This window comes from Ornithorhynchus anatinus, chromosome X5, assembly GCF_004115215.2.
Source record: "Ornithorhynchus anatinus isolate Pmale09 chromosome X5, mOrnAna1.pri.v4, whole genome shotgun sequence".
NCBI lineage: Eukaryota > Metazoa > Chordata > Mammalia > Monotremata > Ornithorhynchidae > Ornithorhynchus > Ornithorhynchus anatinus.
In genome coordinates, this window is record NC_041753.1 from 58,643,857 (window position 1) to 58,668,370 (window position 24,514).

General features: G+C 47.6%; 2 protein-coding genes across 4 annotated transcripts in view; one reads left to right on the forward strand and one right to left on the reverse strand.

The window, feature by feature from the left end:
• Positions 1-20,372, reverse strand: part of ABHD17B (abhydrolase domain containing 17B, depalmitoylase) — a 46,919-nt gene extending 26,547 nt beyond the window's left edge. For 2 of the 3 annotated variants that reach the window (XM_001505450.4, XM_029055011.2), the window contains exons 1-2: positions 20,094-20,372; positions 9,908-10,022 (exon numbers count right to left, since the gene is read on the reverse strand). The gene's annotated coding sequence lies outside the window, so the exon portion shown is untranslated. Of the gene's footprint in view, positions 1-9,907; positions 10,023-19,814; positions 19,905-20,093 lie in introns of those variants that run through there. The other variant, XM_029055012.2, reaches the window with a different exon arrangement.
• A 440-nt stretch (positions 20,373-20,812) lies between these two features.
• CX5H9orf85 (chromosome X5 C9orf85 homolog) overlaps positions 20,813-24,514 on the forward strand; it is a 75,220-nt gene continuing 71,518 nt past the window's right edge. The window contains exon 1 of the mRNA XM_001505581.5: positions 20,813-21,161. Coding sequence (XP_001505631.1) covers positions 21,060-21,161 — 102 coding nt within the window. The 5' untranslated portion in view covers positions 20,813-21,059. The remainder of the gene's footprint in view (positions 21,162-24,514) is intronic.

Below are 24,514 nucleotides of genomic sequence, written 5' to 3' on the forward strand. Positions count from 1 at the left end.
TTCTGGGGCATAAGCTTTCTTCTATGCTTGCAACTCTCAACATACATCCAGTCTGCACTACGGTATGCACGGAGAGATTTAGAACCCATTCAAATTTTATACACATAAATAACTCTAAATTGGCTTTAAAAAAAGGGACTAATTTCTATTTGTTTCTAACAGAGACCAGTGGGAAAAGGGTTTTTTAATGTTATTTTATTGAAACCAGATGGTAAGAAAGAAGGAATTCTTGCCCGGTTCCCCAAATCAATATACAAACTCATAGGTCACGATGTCAAACAGATGTTAAGAATCAAGAGTTCCCTTTCTTTTGGGGGTCCAATTAGAACTCAATTTTCCTGAGATGGAAGTTATTTCCTAAATTTGTAAGAAAGAATTACTTAGGAACCCACGTTTGTCTGGAAACTTTTTTTCCTGCTCCCTGCCAAGGAAATTTATCTAGGAGAAACCTTCCACCAGGAAGAGGAGGGTTAAAAATCTCTGCATAGAAAGTAGATACTTTTTAAAAAAAATAGCATTTGTTAAGCACTTACTATGTGCTAGGTACTGTACTAAATGCTGGGGTAGATATAAATTAATCCGGTTAGACGCAGTCCATGTCCCACATGGGTCTAACAGTCAATCCCCATTCTACAGATGAGGTAGCTGAGACCCAGAGAAGCTAAATGACTTGCCCAAGAGCTGGGATTAGAATTTAGGTCCTTCTGACTTCCAGACCCGTGCTCTATCCTCTATGCTCTGCTGCTTCTAATCTCCTTTCTCTCTCCAGTTAGGAAGAGAAATACTGAAAGAGTAGTCTGGACTGTGAGTAACTCTGCTAAAACCTCAGATACTATGTCTTTTGGAAGACCGAAATTATTTTTTTTTTAATCAACAAACGATTTCACTTGTGTGGTGATAGCACTGAGGCAACTTCTCAATAATATGGCATTATTCTTGCTGACCTCACATCTAGGTTTTAAGTAGGGAAAATTTCCTGATTTTGCAGGAAAAATTACCAGTACATAGATATGTCCTTGCTTCATCTTGTGCAGGTCTATTATTAGGTCGATATCTTTGCGATCTTCAAAAAATTCATGCTGCCGAAGGAACCATTTTCACGCTTACTTTACAAAATTTTGATAGGAATGATCTTTCCAAGTCCAAGATAACAGACACATGAGATTCTGTTTTAGTTTCCTGAGGAAACCAATTAGGTAATGTTTTGAATGCATTAAACCCTGAAATTTACTATTTACTAATTTCTATTAAAGTTTTGAGAAAAACCAAACCTCTCCCTTACTGTGGATTCTTTATTTCTTCGGTAGGGAAGAAAAGCTCTGCAAAACTCCACGAAAAATTTAGCAAAGGTATAATATGTTTTGACCTTTTCCGTGGGGGAAGACGAGCCCCAGGGAATCCATACACAATAAACAACGGCAGGGAATTCCCTGTCAGTGGCCTTGAATTTTAACTTTTTAAGCTTCTATAAAAATTTACAAATGCTTCCCCCCACCCACCCTCCTCACACTTCTTTAAAGTCACATATTTCAGCAGATTTTTCTCTAAAAGCCTGAAAACCTTTTTCTATTAATACCCAGATGACAATTATTTTAGAGAGGGAATGAGTCTCAAAAATTAACATTGGGGGCAGGGCGGAGGACACACACACCTCTCTTTGTAAGAATTTGGCATGGTGCTGCAAAAGGATGTATAAGACTCTCAGACTGTAAGATCCTTGAGGATATGGACTTTATTTTTTACTTTTGTTGTATTCCGCCAAGGGCTAGTACAGTGCTCTACACACAGTAGATGCTCAATAAATATTCCTGAGAAACAGCCCATGAAGGGAATTATTTCTGTTCTATAAACTTTCGGTGAACACTGCTCTCACACATCATCATAAAATTGTAAGGAAGTTCAAAGAGGAGGATGTCCAATTAACAATGATCCTATAGACAAGCTAGCAAGGCACCTGGAAAGTACAATTCTTTTCTTCACAAGTATGTGGATATGCTAAACTATCAGCTTCTGAGTTGAGACCATCATTTTACTCAGTGGAATAGTGTATATCAGCCCCCTCAAAAATGCTTCACAAATAAAATCCAGGGTTTCACATTTTTACGCGCAATGACACGATGTAAAAAAATCTATTCATTGGCAACTATTTCGGGAACCTCCATGACTGGTTCCCAATCCTTTCAAAAACAAAGACCCTATTTTTAGAACTGACAAAATATGAGAAGGAAGTGAATAGAAGGTAGGAGGAAAGGAAATGTGGCCTCAGTAGGAAAATTTTAACTCTAAAACACATTTAATTTCAGAAAAGGGTAGGGGGAAGAGAGGGGCGAAAACAAAAAGCAAAGGGCAGAGACCCTGTTAACCAATAGGTAATATCTCCTGGGGGTGGGAGGAGGTGTACCCAAATGGGTTGCCTGGGCACTTCTTGGTGCCCTGGAGCCAATTAGTAAATAAACATAATTAACAGATTAATGTAGGAGCATCTTTTAAAAATGGCTTATCAGGCTTCTTCCACGCCCCCGCCCCCCTCCCCCCCACTGACTATGAACTACTGCCTTTTTAAATCCAAAAAATCAATATTCACAAGAATCCATTCCATTTAAATGGCAGTCACGGATCTGGCTGACAACTTAAATTCTGACAACAAGATGTCCTTGGGAATTGCTGAAGAGAAAAGACACTCCTTTGATCTCCTGGCACATCCTCATCTTGAACTGGCCTTAAATCAGCTTTATATCTAGTTCCACAGCTCCACTGCTAGAGTGTGAGCTCCTTGAAGGCAGGGATTGTGCCTATGAAATCCATTGTGTTGTGCTCTCTAAAGTGCTTAGCATAGTGCTCTGCACACAAAGCATTCAATAAGTACCACTGAATGACTGATAATTTCCCAAGAGACCAAGGCTTCTATAACTGACCATCATGCAGCTTTCTAGGTCTCAGAGTGATGCAAAAGGCAACTGCTGGAATCGCTAAGAGAATCATTGCAGGGAGTAAGTAGGTGGATCCCATTCCTCTACACTACTGTTCCCTTCTCCAAATAAAGCAGAATAGACAACTGTATCTCTCTCTGCACTAAAGTGTCCACATCATACATGCCCAGAAGGTCGTTACTTCTAAAAACCTCCAAGTTTCTTCTTTCAATCCTGACCTTTACCAAGACACATCCCAGTGCTCTTCTTTACTCTATACCTTCTGCATTTTTCAGCCTTTTGTCTCCTGGGTATTCTTCTAAGTGGCCCTTAAAATCAAGAACTGTCGCCTTCCACTGCTTTGTATTTTTTAGATCCCTGCAAAACCCACTTGTATGAAGACTTATACAGGTTCCAACAAAAGCATCCACTGAATGACGATGCTATAAGGAGACTCTGAAGTGAAGAGGGGGAAAAAAAAGAAGTCAACTACCTTTTGCAGTGTTTTGTGACCGATTTTGTCATTGAAGAACATCTTTTTTTATTGGTAGTCGTAACGGTATTTACTGAGCATCTGAGTGCACACACTGCCCAAAGTTCTTGGGAAAGCTAAACAGAACTTACAACACAACAGGGGAGGCAGATAATAAATACCAACAGTGGGAGCAGTAAGAAGAAAAATAATCAGATCAAGAACTAATATATCGGGATGAAATATCAGAAAAAAAAAATCAATGAAGCTCCTTGAGGGCAGGGAATCGTGTCTATCAATGTATTCTCCCAAGCACCAAGAATAGGTGCTTGATACATACTACGGATTGAATATATGTACGTGGATGGTAAATACTGAGGTTGGGTTTGATACGACTTAGCATGCTGACATTTCACTGTAGAAGGCTTGCTGGAGAAGTGGGATTTTAGGAGGCTTTTAAAGATACAAAGAACTGGATTTTTTTTTTTTTTGGTGTGGGGGACGGGGGAGTTCTATGCTGGGGGAACAGGGTGAGCCAGGCGTCAGAAGCGGATGGGTTGAAAGTAGGGGAAGCAGCGTGGCGCAGTGGAAAGAGCACGGGCTTTGGAGTCAGGGCTCATGAGTTCGAATCCCGGCTCTGCCACTTGTCAGCTGTGTGACTGTGGGCAAGTCACTTAACTTCTCTGTGCCTCAGTTCCCTCATCTGTAAAATGGGGATTAAGACTGTGAGCCCCACGTGGGACAACCTGATTCCCCTGTGTCTACGCCAGCGCTTAGAACAGTGCTCTGCACATAGTAAGCGCTTAACAAATACCAACATTATTAAAAGGGGGAGCTTGGCATGAGTGAAGAGTATGAGGTGGGGCTGTAGAGAAGCAGCGTGGCTCAGTGGAAAGAGCACGGGCTTTGGAGTCAGAGGTCATGGGTTCGAATCCCAGATCTGCCACTTGTCAGCTGTGTGACTGTGGGCAAGTCACTTAACTTCTCTGTGCCTCAGTTACCTCATCTGTAAAATGGGGATTAAGACTGTGAGCCCCACGTGGGACAACCTGATTCCCCTATGTCTACTCCAGCGCTTAGAACAGTGCTCTGCACATAGTAAGCACTTAACAAATACCAACATTATTAACATTATTATAAGTGAAGAGAGATAATACACAAGATGGGGGAATGGGGGAAGAATCGTGTGAAGCCCATTTGGCAGAAACTCTCATTATTTTATTATAGGTATTATCCATGAATAATAATTGTGGTATGTGTGCCTACAATGTGCCAAGCACTGTACCAAGCACGGGGGAGAGCCAAGATAATCACATAGCCTAGTGGAAAGAGCACAGACCTTTGAGTCAGAGGAGCTGGGTTCTAATCCCAACTCTGCCACTTGTCTGCTGTGTGGCCAAGGGCAAGTTACTTCACTTCTTTGAGCTTCAGTTCCTTCATTTGCACAACGGGGATTCAAACCCTGTTCTCCCTCTTAAGACTGTGAGTCCCATGTGGGACCCGATTATCTTTACCTAACCCAAGGTTTAGTTCAGTGCTTGACACGTAGCGCTTAACAAGCAACACAATGATGATTATTATTCTTATCCTTTAGCTGCAATATTCTGGTACACCTATCACATGGATCAAGCCCCCCTTCTTTACGTTGTTTTTCTGTTTTGGTTTCATTTGGAGAAGCAGCGTGGCTCAGTGGAAAGAGCACGGGCTTTGGAGTCAGGGCTCATGAGTTCGAATCCCAGCTCTGCCACTTGTCGGCTGTGTGACTGTGGGCAAGTCACTTAACTTCTCCGTGCCTCAGTTCCCTCATCTGTAAAATGGGGATGAAGACTGTGAGCCCCACGTGGGACAACCTGATTCCCCTATGTCTACCCCAGCGCTTAGAACAGTGCTCGGCACATAGTAAGCGCTTAACAAATACCAACATTATTATTATGTGTCTGTCACCAACTACCTTGCCCTTATTCTAATCCTCTGATTGTGAGCCCTCGGGGGTGAGGGACCCTGTCTAAGTCTCATCTCTGGAATTTTTCACCAGTGTTTAATATACTGCTTTGCCCACAGTGGATGCTCCATTAATGCCATTAAACGAACCAAGGTGAACAAGTTCGGCAGGAGTCCCATAAAATAGCTAAGCTGGGCAACTGAGACTGTAGCAGCAATGACAGCAACAGCCTGCCAGGTCACGATGCTGTGGCCACTTTGGCTGGATATGGGTCTTGCACGGTAAAAACCAATCCCAAATAAAGAAACCAATCTTGAGCGGCACTCTGCTCGCTGCAGTCCGTGTCCCAGCAACACAACTTGCTGCCAATCACCCTCACGATAATTAATTCCTTCGTGCCAGTTCTCGGTCATCTGTCGCCCTCGATGGGACACCACCTCAATCCACCACTTGTACCATTTTAAAATAATCGTTGGTTGTTACAGTACACTCATCGCCTGAGATGCCAGAATAGTGAGTTTAATCGACGAGTTTCTGAGCCCCACAGGAGAGGTGATGATCTTGTAGCCACCTCAGTGCTTAGCACAGAGATTGGCACTTACAAAGCCCTTACTACTGCTTGAGAGCTTACTATATGCTATCTACTAAGGTAAAGGCAAGTGTTCCCCATGATACCATCAGTTAGGATCTGTTCCAGAACCATTTCCGACAAGACGGCCAAATCCTAAGGGTAAGTAAAAGGTACACGGTGGAATTACTCTTGCCCCAGGCCTTTTGTCCCCAGTGGCTTTCGTGCCCCTCTCATCCCACCACGGCAAACTGATCCCTCTCCCCTAGGCTACAGGATTTTCTTTTCTGTTTGCATTTTCATCATAGCAACAGCTATTGCTGCAGGTGCAGCCATCCCCCTCCTGCTCTCCCGGGCCAAAGCCATGGAAACAAAGGCAGGGACATTTCGGGAGGGGATCCTGCTGTGTCTCTCCCACCCCCACCACCCCCAAACGATCACACCCTGGTCCATCCCTGTCCTCTTTCCCACAGCTCTGGCCAGGGCAGCGAGAGCTGTTCTATGATTAAAGTTCAAGCAAAGAAAAAAAAATACTAGAGTGTGGTTGGTTGGGGCAGAGGAGGGGTGGCACAAGTTCAGGAAAGCTGCCGGGAACAGAAAATGGACTGACCTGCAGTGATCCAACAGAATACTGGGGCAAATGGATGTGTATCAGCAAATAACGCGGGACGTTCTGTAGGGTGGGTGTAATTCGGGGTACATTTGAACAAGACAATGATCTGAAGGCACTGCCTCCCACTTTGGGCTCAAGCTCTAGGTGGGAGATGGCAAGGCCGAGATGTCCCTCCCGTGTTACAAACTGCAGCAGCCTCCTCAACATTCTAAATGGGGTTGAAAGAAACGGACCCTGTGGGACATGGGGCTGCATGGTGGAAGCCGCTTCCGTCTGGGGAGAAATGCCGGGGAGCCTGATCTGGGGTGGTCGGGGGCAGCCAGAGATCACCGGCACCGGGGAGGGCCCCGGCCGATCACACAGGGGATCGAAGCCACAAGGTGGAAACCTATTATTCTGAACTGAAAGATTGAACTTCAGCCATTAAGTGGCATTCCTAAAATCTGGTGAGACTTTGGAGCTAGGAATAGATAAAAACGACTCCATCTCAATTCAATGATCAATTCATTTTTTTACCATTTGAATTTCAATATTTTCCCTTTTTTGTATTTGGGGGTCGTTTACTGAGCTGATCTTTATGGGCGGGGGGAAAAGAAGGCATGATTCTGATGGAAAATGATTTGATTATGCCTTGACTTAACTGGACGAATGGCTAAATCGAAATTAATCTTTTTTGCCCTTTACAATATTTACTCTGGTTGTCTTCGCTGCTTCCCTCACTAGCTACCATGAAGTTTCTTTGACTTCATACTCAGCAGGTTCCATCCATCGTTCCATTTATCTGGCTATGTCTCTTTTATTTAGCCTTTTCCTTCCACAGAAGTCCTTTGTTTTGAGACTTCCTTTAAAAAAAAAATTCAGAACACTTTTCCGACACCTTTTCATGGTGGCTTCCTTCCTTATTTTCAATATGGTGTGGTTTCTGTAACTGCTTCTGTACAGCTGGTCTTACCATTTTAAAGCAGAAAGATTAAAAATTATCCCACTGATGGGCTTTCTCCCTAACCTTCAAAAGAATCTACCCAATCAAGTTCCCAGACTGCTCTTTTCTTGCAACAGTGCTGGAGGGTAAAACTGAAGCCATTTCAACCAGTTTTATTACGCTGCCTCAATGGTGCAACGGTTAAAAGAGCAGCACAAATCTATGACTATTGGGAAAAAGTCCTTCAGAGTGGACTGTTCCTGAAATTTCAGATGTTTCTTATCATACCTCTTTACCTTGATGCGCACTTACCCTTGCGTCAAATTTACTCTACCACGGCTCCAAAAAGCACAACAAAATGGCAAGAGTCAAACGTATAATGCCGGGTCCCTCTAATGCGGGGCTTGTGTTCTTCAAGAGGCCCGGTTCAAGCAAAGCTTGCGTTCTGAGTACTTACACCTTGACCGAGGTCATTTGGGTGGGCACGACATTTCCTTCCAATTCCACATCATTGTCTATTCAGAGAGATGTGCGTTTTCGGAAAGTTCCCTGATGCTTCTATCGAGTTCAAATCACAATGGGAAGTGAACAACATGCATTATGGAAGGATTGACTGTTGTTGGGAGTTGCTCAGGTTTGCTTTTCCGTAATTATTATTACAATAAAACAGGCCAACTGACTGTCCACCCAGATATTTGGTAGTGCATTTTTTGGAGAAAGTTTCAATTTCATTTACCCTATCTTCCGGAACTCCAGATTACAATTTGTCTCTCTCGAGTGTGAATTTCACCCAGTTTTCCGCTATCCTGGAGCTCTAACCCGTATCAAAAACCTCCACTCAAGCTAATGTAATTCTTACATTTCAACTAGCCCTAAAATAAGAGCTAGGATGGAGCACACATGCAATGTTGCGGAATAAAATCAATTATGTAGGAAAAGCGGATTGAGCTAAATTTTCAGGGGGAAACAAATAGTATAAATACTTTACTTCTGACTTGGGGACCTGATAGGTTAACCGATTTTATTACAAATAGAACTTTAAAACATCGATTTTGTTTAAAATGAATATAATTGAAAATCCAAATATCGGGTTATTTAATGGAAGAGAGTAAGTTTATGGCAAGAACATACATTTCTGAAATGCGTTTCCTGCCTATGTTATCGCGTGTAGAAAATGCTGATTAATATGGAGCAGCTCATTATAGCCACAATCTGTTACTAGAATTCATCTTAAAAACCCAAATGCCTTGTTTAGTATAAAACTGCTTCTGATATTCTTATGGCAAATAGTTCTGAGTGAACCTCTATGCAACCTGTAAAAATACTGTCCACATTCTACTACTATCAGGGGGAAATGTTTAACTTTCCACTAGTCTCTATCTTTCAAGGCTCCTGAAAATTCCTCATTGAAAGCCGTTAACGGGCTTTGCTCAAATTTTAACACTAGCAATCCATTTAAAGAACCACTTCATAAAAAAAGGACCCACGTCTTAAATGAATCCTTTCATTATTGCTGGCCAGTAAAAATGAGAAAATTAGCGAAAAGCAGGCAGAATAAATGCAAAACACAACCACAAAGACTCAGAGAATGGGAGGAAAAATTAAATCGCTCTCCCCACTTCCTAAACCTCTCACGAATACCCACTGCTCTCTCCTCATCAAGCAAAACTCCTTACCAGTGGCTTCAAGGCTCTCCACTTGATGAACTGCTTCTCTTCACCTGCTACTTCCCAGCTCACACTCCTCACGCCTTCCAAGATCACGCTAATAAATACCCGACTCTCAACTCCCCGCCTCCAAACCCTCGTGAATGGCAGGCTCTCTGTGTCGAGTTCCCTCCCCTTTCAAGTCCCCCAGACCACACCCCTCCCCATCTTCAAAACCCATCAAAACCCCATTTCCTCCACGAAACCTTCCACAATTCATCAATTTCCAACACTCAAGCCATATCAACCCATCGGCCTCCTTTAGTGCTCAAACCCATCTTGAGCGCTTATTGAGTACTTCATCCCGATGTATTCACGCTACTCTCAGTTGTTTCCTCATTCTTCCTTTTGTTCTTTCGAAACACCTTCCCCGTTAGATTTAAAGGAGTGTGTTTTTTGCCTCCGTTGTCCTCTTCCAATAACTTAGTAATAATGGTTGTGGTACCGTGCTCGACACTGAAGAGGTAATCAATACGTATCTTTGAGAGCTCGCAGCCCCTAAAATCCTTTTAACAACTAAAACAATTTCAGTTGAACCGCCCTCAACATGAATGTACTGAACACCTGGAAAAATCCACTACTTTACTGGTCACTGAACATATGTCTACCTAGGGCATATTGCACAACAGTTTGGAAGAAAATGGGAAGTTGATAAATACCCAAGTCTTCTATTGGCTCAAATCCTATTCTCAGGTTAACAAAAGGGAGCCTGGTAACAGTTCCTCGTGGTAAGGTCAGAGGTTTGTGGGCAGAGGGTGAATAAAGGGTTGCCTACCTTGTCCAGTAGTATGAGAAAGTCGAAGTTTCTGATCCAGTGGTACAAAGAGACGGGAACGGAGGGAAATTGAGTCGGGGTGAAATCTCAGCTGGGTGCAGGTCCTCCGACCAGCCTAGAAGCCAATAAAGATCCAACAGAAGGGCTGATCAGAGATCATGCCTCAATCCACGACTTGTTGAGCTACTCCACCTTTAGAGAGACTTTAGGGTGCGCAACTCTGCCCTTCCTTCCATTCAGCAACCCGACTCCTACTCCCTCACCGATTTCCATCCCCACTGTCTTCACTAACCGTTCTTCCTTTAATGGCATTTGTTAAGGGCTTACTATGCACCAGGCGCTATACTAAGTGCCGGGGTAGATCCAAGTTAACCAGGTTGGACACAGTCCACATCCCACTAGGGGCTCACAGTTTTAACCCCCATTTTACAGATGAGGGAACTAAGGCACAGAGAAGTGAAGTGACGAGTGGCGGAGCCGGGATTGGTAGCCAGGTCCTCTGACTCCCGGGCCCAGGCTCCTTCCTCTAAGCCACGGTGCTTCCCATTCCAGGAGATTTTTTAACCTTCCTTCCGAACCTCCCCAGCAACCCCACCTTGCCCCTGATGACTTTGCCAAATCTTTCGTTGATCAAATTTGAAACAATCAGATTTGAGCTCCCCCAAAATCTCCTTCTCAACTCCTTCCCATCCACTCTCCATCCTTTCTACATCCATTCTCTCTTCTTTCCCTTCTCAAGTCACCCTCCAAGGAAATTTGCTCTCAAAAATCTACCCCTTCTACCTGGGCGCCTCTCACCTTCAAAAAAACCATGCTCTCACCTTTCTTGCCTCTTCAACTACTCCTTCCCCTCTGGGCATATTTATTTATATTGTCTGTCTCTCCCTCTCGAGATTGTAATCTCCTTGTGGGCAGGGAACATGCCTATGGAATCATCAAGGCTCAGCTCTGGGTCTTATACATGTCTGTACGTGTCTCACTTTTTGCTCACATGCAGGGGCTTCAGCAACTACCTCTATGTGGACGATTCCCAAATCTGTCATCAGCCCTGACCCCTCGCCACTCCTGCCATCGCACATTTCTTCTCACCTCCAGGTCAACTCCGCAAAGGCACCTCCAGCTCAGTGGGTCTAAACCTGAATTCATTTTCCTTCCCAAATCTCCTATTTGACCCATTCTCGTCACTACCACCTTTTCTGTCTCCAAATCCCATACCTTTGGTACTATCCTCGCCTCCTCACTCTTTCAACTCTCATATGCGGCCCGTCCCTAAATCTTGTCTGTTTCCCTTCACATTTTCCCCGACCCATCCCTTCCCCAACTCCGAACAGCAACCACCACGGTCCGAGCACTTGTTAGATCCCGGTAAACTCTTGAATCAGCTCCTGACCGTAGGCTTTAAGGCATTCTATCAGTTCTCCCCCAACCCCACTCCGGTTACCGCTCCCCGCAAGCCAAGCTTCTCGCTATGTCCCATTTTCAATTCTTATCTGAAACTCCTCTACCCATCAAATCGGCCAGACCACAGCTCTTCCCGTCTTCAAAGCTGTAGCGAAATCCCACCACCCGTAGGCTTCCCCAGATTCATTTTTCTTCTCCCCGAGTCATAACCTCTAACCTATCTCTTCAAGACTTATGTACTCATCTCTTCTTCCTCCTCTCTGCAATAATCATAACAATTATGGTGATACTTGTTAAGTGCTTACTACGTGCCAAGCATTGTACTGAGCACTGGAGTAGATACAAGATAATCAATTCGGACACAGTCCCTGTCCGACAGGCTATGTACATTATTTTGGGTCTGTCTCCTCCATTAGATCGCAAGTTCCTTGAGGGCTTCTATTTCTATCTTATTCTGCCGAGTGTATCGCACCCTGTAAGCACTCACTATATGTCGGCTCTGTTTACCGGCAACTCCCTGGATCGCGATCTAACGGGACCTTGTTCTCATCCTTCCCTGCCTCTAACTTCGTTACCCCAGCCCAGGACACCTATTCCTCCGTAAGGCTACATCACAACCCTCACCGTCTTCAAAGCTCCCCCGAAATCCCACTGCCTCCAGGAAGCCTTTCCTGACGAATTTCCAACACCCCCCTCGCGTAGACCCAGTAGTGACCTCTAACAGTTCTGCATTTTATATCTCTACCCAGCATATTGGTCATTTATTTGCATATTCATTATTTTACTCAACCCTTTTCCCTCATGTCTGTTCCATTATACTACCCGTTCAATTCTTACTTCCTCCCCCGACTTGGAAGTCATTTTTGTCGGTCCCTCTCAATAACTTGTAAGCTCTCTGAGCCTGTGGACAGTGGGCCTTGCTTTTGGGGTTCTCTCCCAAGCACTCGAAAACATCGAATCGACTGTCTGTGTACCCCCGGACTGGTTTATCTTTTTGTCTACAGGTGTGGCGGTCCCGTTGGCCCCGACTCCCTCTTCTCCTCTGCCAGCCTACCTGGATTCTGAGGGCTGGGTCACAGCCCTGCATGTTGGCAGGAGGATGTCGGGATGGGATGTGATTTGGGGGGGTGGGGGGCGGTGTTGAAAAGCCTGAAATGACTGTGCCCACCAGGCAGACATGCTGATGTTAGGGAATTTTAAGATGGGCTTGGAGGTGGGATTAAGCGCTTTGCCAACGCTTGTTTAGTCTACATAGCAGAGATGTTGAGCTGGTGCGTGACATCTTCTAGAACAAACTGAACGCGCTGACTACGTTGCTGGTAGTTCTTTGAACTTTCCTTGTTTCCTTGCCAGGATGGGTTTTATTCCGTTGATGAGGACGAACAACAACGGCGGAGGAAACTATGGATTTTTTGACTGATGAAATATATACAGTGGAAAGTTCACTAATGGAATGTTGGTTCTTCAAATGAATTGTTTAGCTGAACCACGACTAGTTTGGACAATCTCTTTTAAGACTGGAAAAAACCCCAAACTGGGCACATACCTATCCTAGATGGCCAAATTCAAATATCGTCCCCTTCACTGAATTTTCAAGGCTGTGAACCAGCCCCTGCCCCAAATAGTGGTTGACTTTATTTCTTTTTCTTCCAAGACCCGCCCAAGTGCCAACGGCCAAATGGACACAGATAATTTCAGCTGGGATGACGGAATCTCCTTCCAGGTCCAGTCACAGAGATTTGTGGCAGCGAGAATCTGGACGAGGAAATGGATCGGTTTGTGCCACACCAGTCTGCACTCTCTCATCCCTGCCGGTCAGGTTCCCGGTGGGGACAGTGGGCATGACAAAGTCAGTATATGGACAGGAGGGCAGCAGGCTGCAAAGTGCCCGTGAGAGTTTTACAAATAAAACCCCAAGTGACAGCAGCGGAGCCCCAGTGCCGGAGTGTCACGGACCGGCCGGTGGTTGCCAGGGTGGCCACCCGGGGAGTCTTTCCCGCCCATGTGAGCCAGCTGTTTTCGGGGTGCCTATTGAGCCTGAAAATATAATATTAAATTATAATTTTTTCATCTCTTAAGGTTGCATCAAGTACAGCCACCAACAGAATGATCAGTGTTCTCCTTGAAAGAAAAAGTTCTTATTTGCCTAGATAGCTTCAATATAAAAAAAACACTGAGCATCGCTAACCTTATTTTAAGAAAGCTGTGGCCGAAACAAAGTTATCACAAAATATGAGCCAACGCTGCTCTAAAGCCACTACGAAAGGCTTTTAGCTTCCAACGGAGAACAGATAGAAAGTTCCTTCAACCTATTGGCAAGTCTGGCGATTCCCCCTTACATCATGGAAAAGTATTTAACGTCTCTGTAATAACGAAAATTACTAATACCGGCCATGAGGCAAGTGTGTTTTTTTGAGGACGATTTTTTTTTTTAAAAGCAGAAATATCTACTCTTTTGGCCCAAATATGCACAGGGTGGGCTACCGCTGAGTGCATCCTCAACATTAGCAAGGATCAATGGGCTCTGCCTCTGAGCCCATTCTGGGATCTTGTTTTCATTGAGCCTCCCTGAGTGATCGAGAGCATTTCAGGCTTTTCCCATGCACGAATCCCGTCCTCCCCAATTCCGTCGTCGTTCCCCTGGATCAAGCCTCCAGGCAGTCCCCGGGATAGTTGACGGATGACGCTTAGGATGAGGGGAGCACAGGCCAGGCAGCACCTTGGCCGGCAGCTGCCAACCATACCTATTGAGTATTTACTGTGTGCAGAGCACTGTACTGAGCGCTTGGGAGAGTATGTGGCATTGGTAGCCACGTACCCTGCCCCCAATGAGCTCACAGTCTAGAGAGGGAGAACACTCAGGTGAATGCTAGGACCAATTAGGAGGTATGTGTGAGGATGCTTGATCATCCCAACTTACTGGTCCTCAACTCCTCGGGACTGAACTTTGGCAAAAAATACCAAGAGCAAACCACTTCCCAAGTGCGGGAGCTTTGCAGCTGTTTGTACCGAAGTAGATTCCATGGACCTTTTTCCTGACCGGCCATCTGGTCTGCTCTGGACACTGGCTACTTAGGCAAGGTTTTCCCACCTCATGTTAAAAAGACAGATCCAAGAACTCCCGAGAGAAATACGGTATTGTTGCCTTCACGCTTCCCGAGGAAGCTACGATGCAAAATGGTATTTATTAAACGCTTAGTGTGTGCAGGGCTATGCACAAACGCTGGGAAAAAATAGCCAGGTGGGACAAACACAGTGCCCGTCCCTCATCGGGCTCACAACGTAACATATGCCAAAGGGGTCAAATCGAAGCAAATGAGAACTAGTGGCCAGCGGGTCTAAGCTTAAACTCTTGCCTGTATCGCTAGTCTGGGATCTGAAGCAAATCATTAAACTTCTGTCTGCTGTGGTGACTTCAACTGAAGAGTGATACATGTCCAATCCTGTACCTTCTTCACATAGATGATGTGAGGTTTGATGAGCCAATTTATAAAAATCAATTGATCTGAGCTCCCTAGAATGTACTATATAAAACCCAAGGCACGTTCCCAGCACAAATCTATGTGATGCGCTTTCAGAAGCAACAGCTGTGGCAATTATAGATCGAAAGGAGGTTGCCCCATCTCCCCTCTCAACTCTCCCCAGCCATTTAGTCCTCTTTCCTTCCACCAGGATGTAAGCTCCTCGATGGCAGAGAATTTGTCCACCGACTCCATTGTGCTGTACTCCCCCAAGCCCTCAACACAGTGCCCCGCATGCAGTAAATGCTAAATACCACCGATTGACCCTTTGCTGTCTAGGTCCCATCGCTCACCTGTCCTTCTTATTTTTACAGCTAAGTGCTTAATACAGTTCCTGGCACCATACTTAGCACTGAGGTAGAGAAAAAGATAATCAGCTTGGACACAATCCACGGCCCTCATGGGGCTCAGAGTCTCAATTCCCAATTTACAGATGAGGTCACTGAGGCCCAGAGAGGTAAAGTGACTTGCCCAAGGTCACAGAGCAGACAAAGTGGCTGGGATCAGAACCCAGGTCCTTCTCGCAGGTCTGTGCTCTACCACTAGGTCCCTGCTGCTTCTCAGTTATCCACTCGTGCACCAGTTTTGGGTACCACGAGAATTGACTGTGCCAGACACACACCATCTTAGGCTCTACATCACTTTGCCCCTTCCTACCTCTCTTCCCTTCTCTCTTTCTACTGCCCACCTCGCATGCTCCGCTCCTCTGCCACCCACCTCCTCACCGTCCCTCGGTCTCGCCTATCCCGCCGTCGACCCCTGGGCCACGTCCTCCCGCGGTCCTGGAACGCCCTCCCTCCTCACCTCTGCCAAACTGATTCTCTTCCCCTCTTCAAAACCCTACTTAAAACTCACCTCCTCCAAGAGGCCTTCCCAGACTGAGCTCCCCTTCTCCCTCTACTCCCTCAACCACCCCCCCTTCACCTCTCCGCAGCTTAACCCTCTTTTCCCCCCATTTCCCTCTGCTCCTCCCCCTCTCCCTTCCCATCCCCTCAGCACTGTACTCGTCCGCTCAACTGTATATATTTTCATTACCCTATTTATTTTGTTAATGAAATGTACATCGCCTTGATTCTATTTAGTTGCCATTGTTTTTACGAGACGTTCTTCCCCTCGACTCTATTTATTGCCATTGTTCTCATCTGTCTGTCTCCCCCGATTAGACTGTAAGCCCGTCAAACGGCAGGGACCGTCTCTATCTGTTGCCGACTTGTTCATTCCAAGCGCTTAGTACAGTGCTCTGCACTTAGTAAGCGCTCAATAAATACTATTGAATGAATGAATGAACCATCTTCATACCAAGTGCCTCGAAAAGCAGCGTATTCTCATCTGTGAAGTCCTTGATGTCCTTAGGGATGGCAGTTCAAAGTGTTAAAAATAAAAACGACTAACATGCAAAGGAGCCTATACACTTGGAAGAGGCGAGACTGTCAAATGGCACGAGACTAAATGTAGCTCTGAAGCACTCTGATTGTCTAATACTTTTCAAAACTATGGAGCATGAAATGAAAGAGCATACAAAAAGTCAGCAGTCTTTTTTCCCAGTGGAAGTGTTTGTATATATGGGCAGAGAAATGAAGAGGCCAAAAGTTAGATATTTTTGATAAGGAACCTTGAAGCTAACATTCGCTCCCAAGAACAAACTCCCATACTGTAAATATCCATTTTAGGGAAATAACTGAATTCTAACAGGGAACAAGACTACCAATGGTACTGCTGCGTTGTGCTCATCCCAAGAGCTCAGTACCGTGCTCCGCATACAGTAAGCGCTCCATCGATACCATCAATCGACTGACTGAACGCAAATAGATGTCACGAACAGTCCAATAATTTGTCCATTTGGCTGGCCCCCAAACAGGAGGGCAATATCAATTATTGAACTTGTAAATTCAAAACTATCTAGGGTAATTCACAATGCAACAATTCAACACCAAGAAAATAGCTAACACTGCCCTGGAAAATGGCCTTAAAACCAAAATAAACAACACGCACTGCCTCACTACCAAATTCCCAGGGCCAAATCATGAGAGAAACAGTGTGGCCTAGTAGATAGAGCACCGGCCTGGGCGTCAGAAGACCCGGGTCCTAATCCCAGTTCCGTCGCTTGTCTGCTGGGTGACTTTGGGCAAGTCACTTGACTTCTCTGTGCCTCAGTGGCCTCATCTGTAAAAGGGGGATTAAGACTGTGAGCCCCATGTGGGACGTGTATTGTGTCCAACCCCATTAGCTTGTATCTACTTAAATACCGTGAAAAATGCACTCCTCTTTTTTCTTTATTGTGTTCACATCTCTTCCTGAAAGGTAAGCAGATAGCAGGTTTTAGTATCCCAACTATAGGGGGAAAAACTGAGTCAAAGATAGGATGATTACTCAAGCTGCAAAGTAAGTCAATGGCTCAGAACAGATATTCATTCATTCAATAGTATTTATTGAGTGCTATGTGCAGAGCACTGTACTAAGCAACAGCTCAGTTCTTATTCACTAGGCCAGCAACAAGAGAGCATATCCTATGTTGCGTGATTAGGAATTCCTTTTGGGTATCAACCATTCTGTTGGTAAAATTCACTGCCAAGAAAAAAAGTATTGCATTCCTTCAGGTATCATAGGTACTGGGAAAAAAAATTACACAAATAAAATGCATGCCAAAATAAGCAATTTCTTCTACTAATGCACAAATACAGCAATTTGAAGATAGTGGGTGCAGATACGGCTGCTAAGAACTCAACAGAAATACTATGGTCAGCTATTCCCTACTTGCCACTTTTAATCGTTATTTTTGTTTGATTTATTAGCCTCTCCGTCTCCTGTTGCTGTGTTACAGAGAGAATCTTAATTTTTTCCCCCCATGTGGCACCCACGAGTAGATGGATTTATTTATTAAACCCCGATGGTTCAGGGTTTCAAGTCGGTAAAAGAAGATGTATTTGCCAGAGTCAATTTATGGCAAAAATGATTCTGGCCTGTTTGTAATTCTGAATCCATACAAAATCAAGAGAAAAGTTTAAACGACCCCAGCTTTATCAAGACGAATAAACCTCTACATTTCACAAATCGAAATGCGACCCCCAAGAGACAAAATTCAAACGGCCTGACGTGCTAAAAATCGAATTCTACTTTCAACTATTTAATCTTTTCATTACTACCAGATAAGAAGGGTGAGGGAGAGGAAGTTCATATAACGGAGATGTTAATGCCATGCCATGGACGGGGATGTGGAATAATTCAGCCTGATTATTACACAATGGATAAATTTCTCTCGCAAACCTTGAAATACGGTAATTCCATTCCGCTCCATTATTTATGCCTTCCGAAAGCAACTTCTAAAAAACACAACAATTGCAGCTACTTGGGAGAAGACAGAAAGGCAGGGAAGCATGGAAATTACAGAAACCTTTGTCTGGGAAGATAATCGACTACATAATAATAATAATGTTGGTATTTGTTAAGTGCTTACTATGTGCGGAGCACTGTTCTAAGCGCTGGGGGAGATACAGGGTAATCAGGTTGTCCCACGTGAGGCTCATAGTTAATCCCCATTTTACCGATGAGGTAACTGAGGCACAGAGAAGTTAAGTGACTTGCCCACAGTCACACAGCTGACAAGTGGCAGAGCCGGGAGTCGAACCCATGACCCCTGACTCTGAAGCCCAGGCTCTTTCCACAGAGCCACGCTGCTTCCCTACATCGACGTTAAAATCGATGCTGGGAAGAAGGTATTTGGGTTGTAAAGACAACACATACCATGTTGATGTGATCACGGTCGAGCGCTACCAATGCCCCCCATTCTAAGGGACATTTGCTAATCTCCAGTACCAAGGTGTTTTATCGGCACTTGTATCGTCGACTTTTCTGCGGATTTTATAAAGGAAAGATTTATACACACACACACACACACACACACACACACACACTCTTACCTAAAATCACAATCCAGACTAGCACCAGAACGTTGAAAAGGGACACAATGGGCAGCAAATGTGTGAAAACGCACGCCTTCCAAGTCAGTAGCCTCCCTCCACCCAACGGAACGCTACCTGCCTGCAATTCCTTATTCCCCCCTCTCGGCCTTTCGGCCAATCCCAAGGCTCCCAGTTATCGCCAATTTAAAGGAAAGCATCGTTTTCGGCCAACGTTTCGGATGTGGGCAGTGGAACGCGTCTGTCGCCTCTGTCGTCCCGTCCTCTCCCAAGCGCTCAGCCCAGCGTTCGGCACACAGGAAGCGCTCGGGAGATAGGAGTGAGAGGAGAAGCCGAGGCATCGAGGCGCCGGCAAGCTCTGCTGGAATCCCGGATAACTTTCTTTCCTTCCTCGTAGGAAAGCCGTAGGACGGGCAAACCTCGGCCCCGCACGGTCCTTTACGGACATTTACGTGGGAAGGCGAAGGGAAATCGGCCGAGCCCAACCGAATGGCCCCCTCCGCGCCGGGTTCTAAACTGCCGTTCGTTTAGGAAAAGGAAACGCACGTTTTTAACGAGTAAATCCGTTTCCTAGTTGTTTTTTTTAAAGGGAGCAGGGGCGGGGGCGGCGTTTCCTCCCGCGGGGCTCGACCCCCCGCCAACACCCCCGCCGCCCCAAATCCCAGGCCCAGGGCGCTAAGACCAATCCACGGTGCGACTGGTGGGCCGAGCGAGCCCACCGTAACACAGCCCTCCGGGAGACCGGCGATCGGTCCCATCGGGGCGGGCCGGCTCCCCAGCTCCGGGCCGGCCGTCCGATCGGCGACCTTCCCGGGGGCCAAGACGGATCGAGGGCAACAAGGAGGCGCCCCCCGATCTCCCCCAACAAAGGCCGGTCCCCTGGGGGACGGACAGACGGCAACTCGGGTTCTGCTCTCCCTCCCTCTCTCCCCTGCCCTGCCCTCCCCGCTCTGCAGCTCGCGGGCCTATCAGACCGCCGGGCTGCGGCACCGGCCGCGGCCGCCCCTCTACCCCGCCGAGAGGTAACCGCTGAGCCCTCCCTCCTTCCCTCCCTCCACGCTTACCCACCTGCGCCGGGGCGGGAGTGGCGACAAGGCGGGGAGACGAGGGAAAACCCCTTCGGACACCCAGCAACTTCCCCCAACCCACCCGGCGCCTCCCGCACAAGCGATCCACAGTGGCTGCCGCCCCAGACCCTCCCACCCCAGCCTCCTCCTCCTCCTCCTCGTCCTGCTAAAGCGGAAGAAAGCTTGGGCTCCCGACCACGGCGGGGCAGGATCTCAGGCTCCGGACGCCGGGAGAGGGGAGGGGAAGGGGCAGTGACGGTGGGGGCCCGGCCTCTCACACCTCGCTGCTTCGCTGCCAACACCACGCTCCTCTCCTCCTGGTGCCGGCCCGCCGCCGCCCCTTCTTCCCCGGCTTCGTTCTGCTGAGTAACGGCTTGAGAGCGAAGAGCCGGGGCCACAGTGGTCGGTCGTTGGCCCTATCTATCGCGAGGCCGGGGTCGTAGCCGCCACTTCCCTTGCCCGGGGGCTCCGCGGAGGGCCGGCCAAGTCTTTTTCCTTTTTTTTTCGGGCAGAGTACCGGCACTGTCACGGTGTGGGAGGGAGGGAGGGAGGGCGGACGGGGGGGAGAGGGAGAGGGAGAGGGAGGAGGAGGGGAGGGGGGAGAGGGGCGGCGAGGAGGAGGGGGACGGGACCGGCAAGCACAACCCCCGACGATCGCGGCGGCTGGAGCCCGATCGACTGATTGGGCAGAAAGGCGGGTCCGTCTCCGGGCCGGGAGCCGAGGCGGGGGCCGGCGGGGTCGGCCTTCGCCAATCAGAACCCGGCCGGCCGCGGGAGCGGCGGATGGGAGACGGCGAGAGGCGGGGATTGCGGAAAAGGGCGACGAATCCCGGCGTCGTTTGGCCCGCCCCGCCGCTTCGAATGACCGCGGCGGTAGGGCCAATGGGAACTTGCACTTCGCCCGAAGGTGGGACCGGTCGCTGGGAGCGGCGGCTGAGCGAGGGGACTTGGGGCGGGGGCGGAGTCGGGGGGGAGCCGCCCGTTGCCGGGGCAACTTTGGGAGCTTCTCTACCCTTTCCCCGCGAAGGGGAGAAAGGGCGGTCACGTGATAGGGGAAGGAGGCGGAGGAGGCCGCGGCCGCCGGGTGCCTTCCGAGCAGCGGAGGAGCCGTGAGCTCCATGCGGTCTTGTGGCATCCCCTCTGCCCTCCCCCCCTCCGCCTCCCGCCTTCGGAAGCGTCATTTTCTTTCCCCTACCGAGCTTACTTCACCGCGGCAGTATCGGTTACGGCGGCGGCGGCAGCAGCGATGAGCTCGCAGAAAGGCAATGTGGCTCGTACCAGGCCCCAGAGGCACCAGAACACGTTTAGCTTCAAAAATGACAAGTTTGACACCAGTGTTCAGACCAAGGTAGGGTCCGGCCTCTACTAACCTCACCTAACCTCAGGAAGGGTAGGGTGGGGTGGAGGGAGGGAAGGAAGGAAGGAGAGGAAGAAGGCATTCGCGTGGAGCAGAATCGGCTCCAAGATTCAGGCTAGGCCCAACCCCCCGAAAACAACTTTCACAGTCTTGTCCTTGACCTGACCGTCGTGCTTTTTTTTGCCCTAACATCAGACTGGCCAGTCCTGACGTTAGCCCTTTGCCTCACTGGGTCCTCAGTTCACGATTGCCCAGGGAAAGGACCAATCCCCAGTCATGTCTCCATTAGGTTGTAAGCAGCTCCCCTGACACCGTTCGTCGAGTGCTTACTCTGGCCCTTGGGAGAGTGCAGTAGTTAGTGGATATGATCCCTGCCTTCAGCGAGCTTACAGCACACGGTCTTTTCTGTCGTATGTTCTATTGTGTAGTATTTGTTAAGTGCTTTTTATGTGTCAGGCGCCGTACTAAGCGCCGGGGTAGATCCGGCGCTTAGAACAGTGCTTCGCACATAGTAAGCACTTAACAAACACCATCGTCATCATTATTATTATTATACACACTGGGCTCCCAGGCCTAACTCTCATTTTACAGATGAGGTAACCGAGGTCCAGAGAAGGGAAGTGACTTGCCCAAGGTCACACAGCAGAAAAGTGGCAGAGCTGGGATTAGAACCCAGGTCCTCTGACTCCCAGGCCTGTGGTAGGCCTGTGGTCGCTCCATTAGGCCATCCTCATTCCCTTGTGAGCAGGGAATGTGATTACCAACTCTGTTGAACTGTCCTCTCCAAGTGCTTAGCACGGTGCTCTGCACACAGTGAGTGCTCAATAAATACGATTGAATGAAAGGAGCAGCGGGGCCCTAGTGGGAAGAGTTCCGGCCTGAGGGTCGGAGAAGCTGGGTTCTCATCCCGGTTCCGCCATTTGATTAGACCGTGAGCCCCACGTGGGACAGGGACCGTGACAGACCCGTGATCCTGCATCTGCTTCCCAACTTGGAGTACAGGTCTGAATACACGAGGCACTCAATACCGGTACGTTGGTATTACCCTCGATTCTTCGCTGCCTTCGACTCTCGCACCCAATCTGTCACTGACTCCTGCCCGTTCAACTCCATGACGTTTCCCGGTTCCGTCCCTTCCTCTCCATCCAGACCCGACATCGTGGCCCGCTACTCGATCGGCTTTCTCGTTTGTCTCCCCATCTGCAGCCTCTCCTTTTTCCAGCCTAGAGTTTGCTAGCTAGGTTTTTCTTTCATCGTATTAAGTGCTTACTATGTGCTAAGCATTAGAGCAGATACACCTTAAGTGCAGCCACAGTACCTGACCCACATGGCACTCTAATCATCTTAAGAGATAGGAAGAGCGGTTCTTTTATCCTCATTTCGAAGATGAAGACACTGAAGCAGCGTGGCTTGATGGAAAGAGCAGAGAGGACCTGGGCTCCAATCCCGGCTCCACCATGTCTCTGTGCCTCAGTTTCCTCATCTGCAAAATGGCAATTCAGTAACTGTTCTCCCTCCTACTTAGACTGTGAACCCCATGTAGGACCCAATTATCTTGCATCCACCCCAGCGCTTACTGTAGTGCTTGGCATATAGTAAGTGCTTAACAGTTACCGTCTTTATTATTATCATCAGTGTTATTCTCATTACGAAAGCACAGAGAGGTTAAGTGACTTGCTCAGGGTCACAGAGCAGACCATTGATGGAGCTGGGGATTAGAACCTGGGTCTCCCAATTCTCAGTCCCTCGATCTTTCCACCAGGACCACGCCACCACACTTCCTAAAATGTCATTCTGCATGTTTCACCATTTATCATGAACCTTCAGTGGTTCCCTATTCCTCTCCACAGCAAGCAGAAACTCCCGATCGTTGGTTTTAAGGCATTCCATCAGCTCTCTAGCCTTCTGGGAAACCAAAATAAGTCTTTGGGTTCGGGGGGGAGTACAGTTGCAACAAAGTTGATTCACCTGTGCTGGGTAGCAACAGCATGGGAAAGAGTCAAAGACGGGTGATCGCGTGATCAAAAATGGATCAAAGAGTTTTTACTGCACGGAAGAAGGCAGTGGTAAACCACTGTGGATGCACGTGCCAGAACGAGCCGAAGGGAGGATGCTCTGGAGAAAGCGGGTCCAGGGAATCGCTATGAATCGGAAACGATTCGACAGCAGTTGACCGACCCATCAGTTCTCTGCCTCATATTTATTGTCTCTCCTCTCCCACCACACCCAAGCTTGCACTCTTCATTCCTCCCAAGGTAACCATCTCACTGGGCCTTATTCCAATTTGGCCACCTCTGACCCCCTGCTCACACCCTTCTTTCTGCCTGGAACTCCCTCCCCCTTCAAATACGCCAGACCGCAGCTCTCCTCATCTTCAAGGCATTTTTGAAAACCGACCACTGCCAGGAGGCTTTCCCCAATTAATTTTTTTCTCCTCGGATCATGTCATTTCAACACTAATTTATCATAACTGTGGTATTTAAGAGCTTACTATACGCCAAACATTGAACTAAGCACTGGGGTAGAGACAAGATAACCAGGTTGGACACTGTCCCTGTCCCACCTGGGGCTCGCAGTTTAAGTGGGAGGGAGAAGAGGTGTTGAGTTCCCATTCTGTAGATGAGGCACAGAGAGTTGAAGTGGCTTGCCCAGGGTCACGCAGCAGGCACTGTTGTAACTAGATTGGAACCTGGGTCTTCTGACTCCCGGGCCTGTGGTCTTTCCACTAGGTCACACTGCTTCCCAACTACTACGTGACCACTTGTGCTCTTCTCACTTGGCCACTCGCTCCCTTGGGGAGCTCATTTACTTCTGTAATTTCAACTATCACCTCTATCCTCCAGCTAATCATCTCATCCCAGTTGGCAACACCACCACCCTCCCTGTCTCTCAAGCCGGCAACCTTGGCATTATTTCTGACTCCTTCTTTTTTAACTTTCATATTCAGTCTGTCACTAAGTCCCTTTGGTTTTTCTTCCACCACATTTCCCGGGTATCCGCCCTTTCCTCTCCATCCGAATGGCTACCACCCTGGTTCAGACACTTGCCATATTCCTGCTTGACTACCCATCCTTCTCACTGTTGTCCCTGCTTCCGACCTTTCCCCTTTCCACTCTGCTATCTGGATCATTTTTCTAAAAGATCCTTCTGCTCACGTGCCCATTCTTCTACACATCAAGTAGAAATTCCTGGCCATTGGCTTCTTGAAGCGATGCTCATCTCCCACCCCTTTTCTCCAATGGCTTTCCACGTCAAACAAAAACTCCTTCCATTTGACCATAAGGCTCTCCGCCAACCTCTCCCCATCCTACATATCAGCCCTTATTGTCTGCTACTCCTCAGCT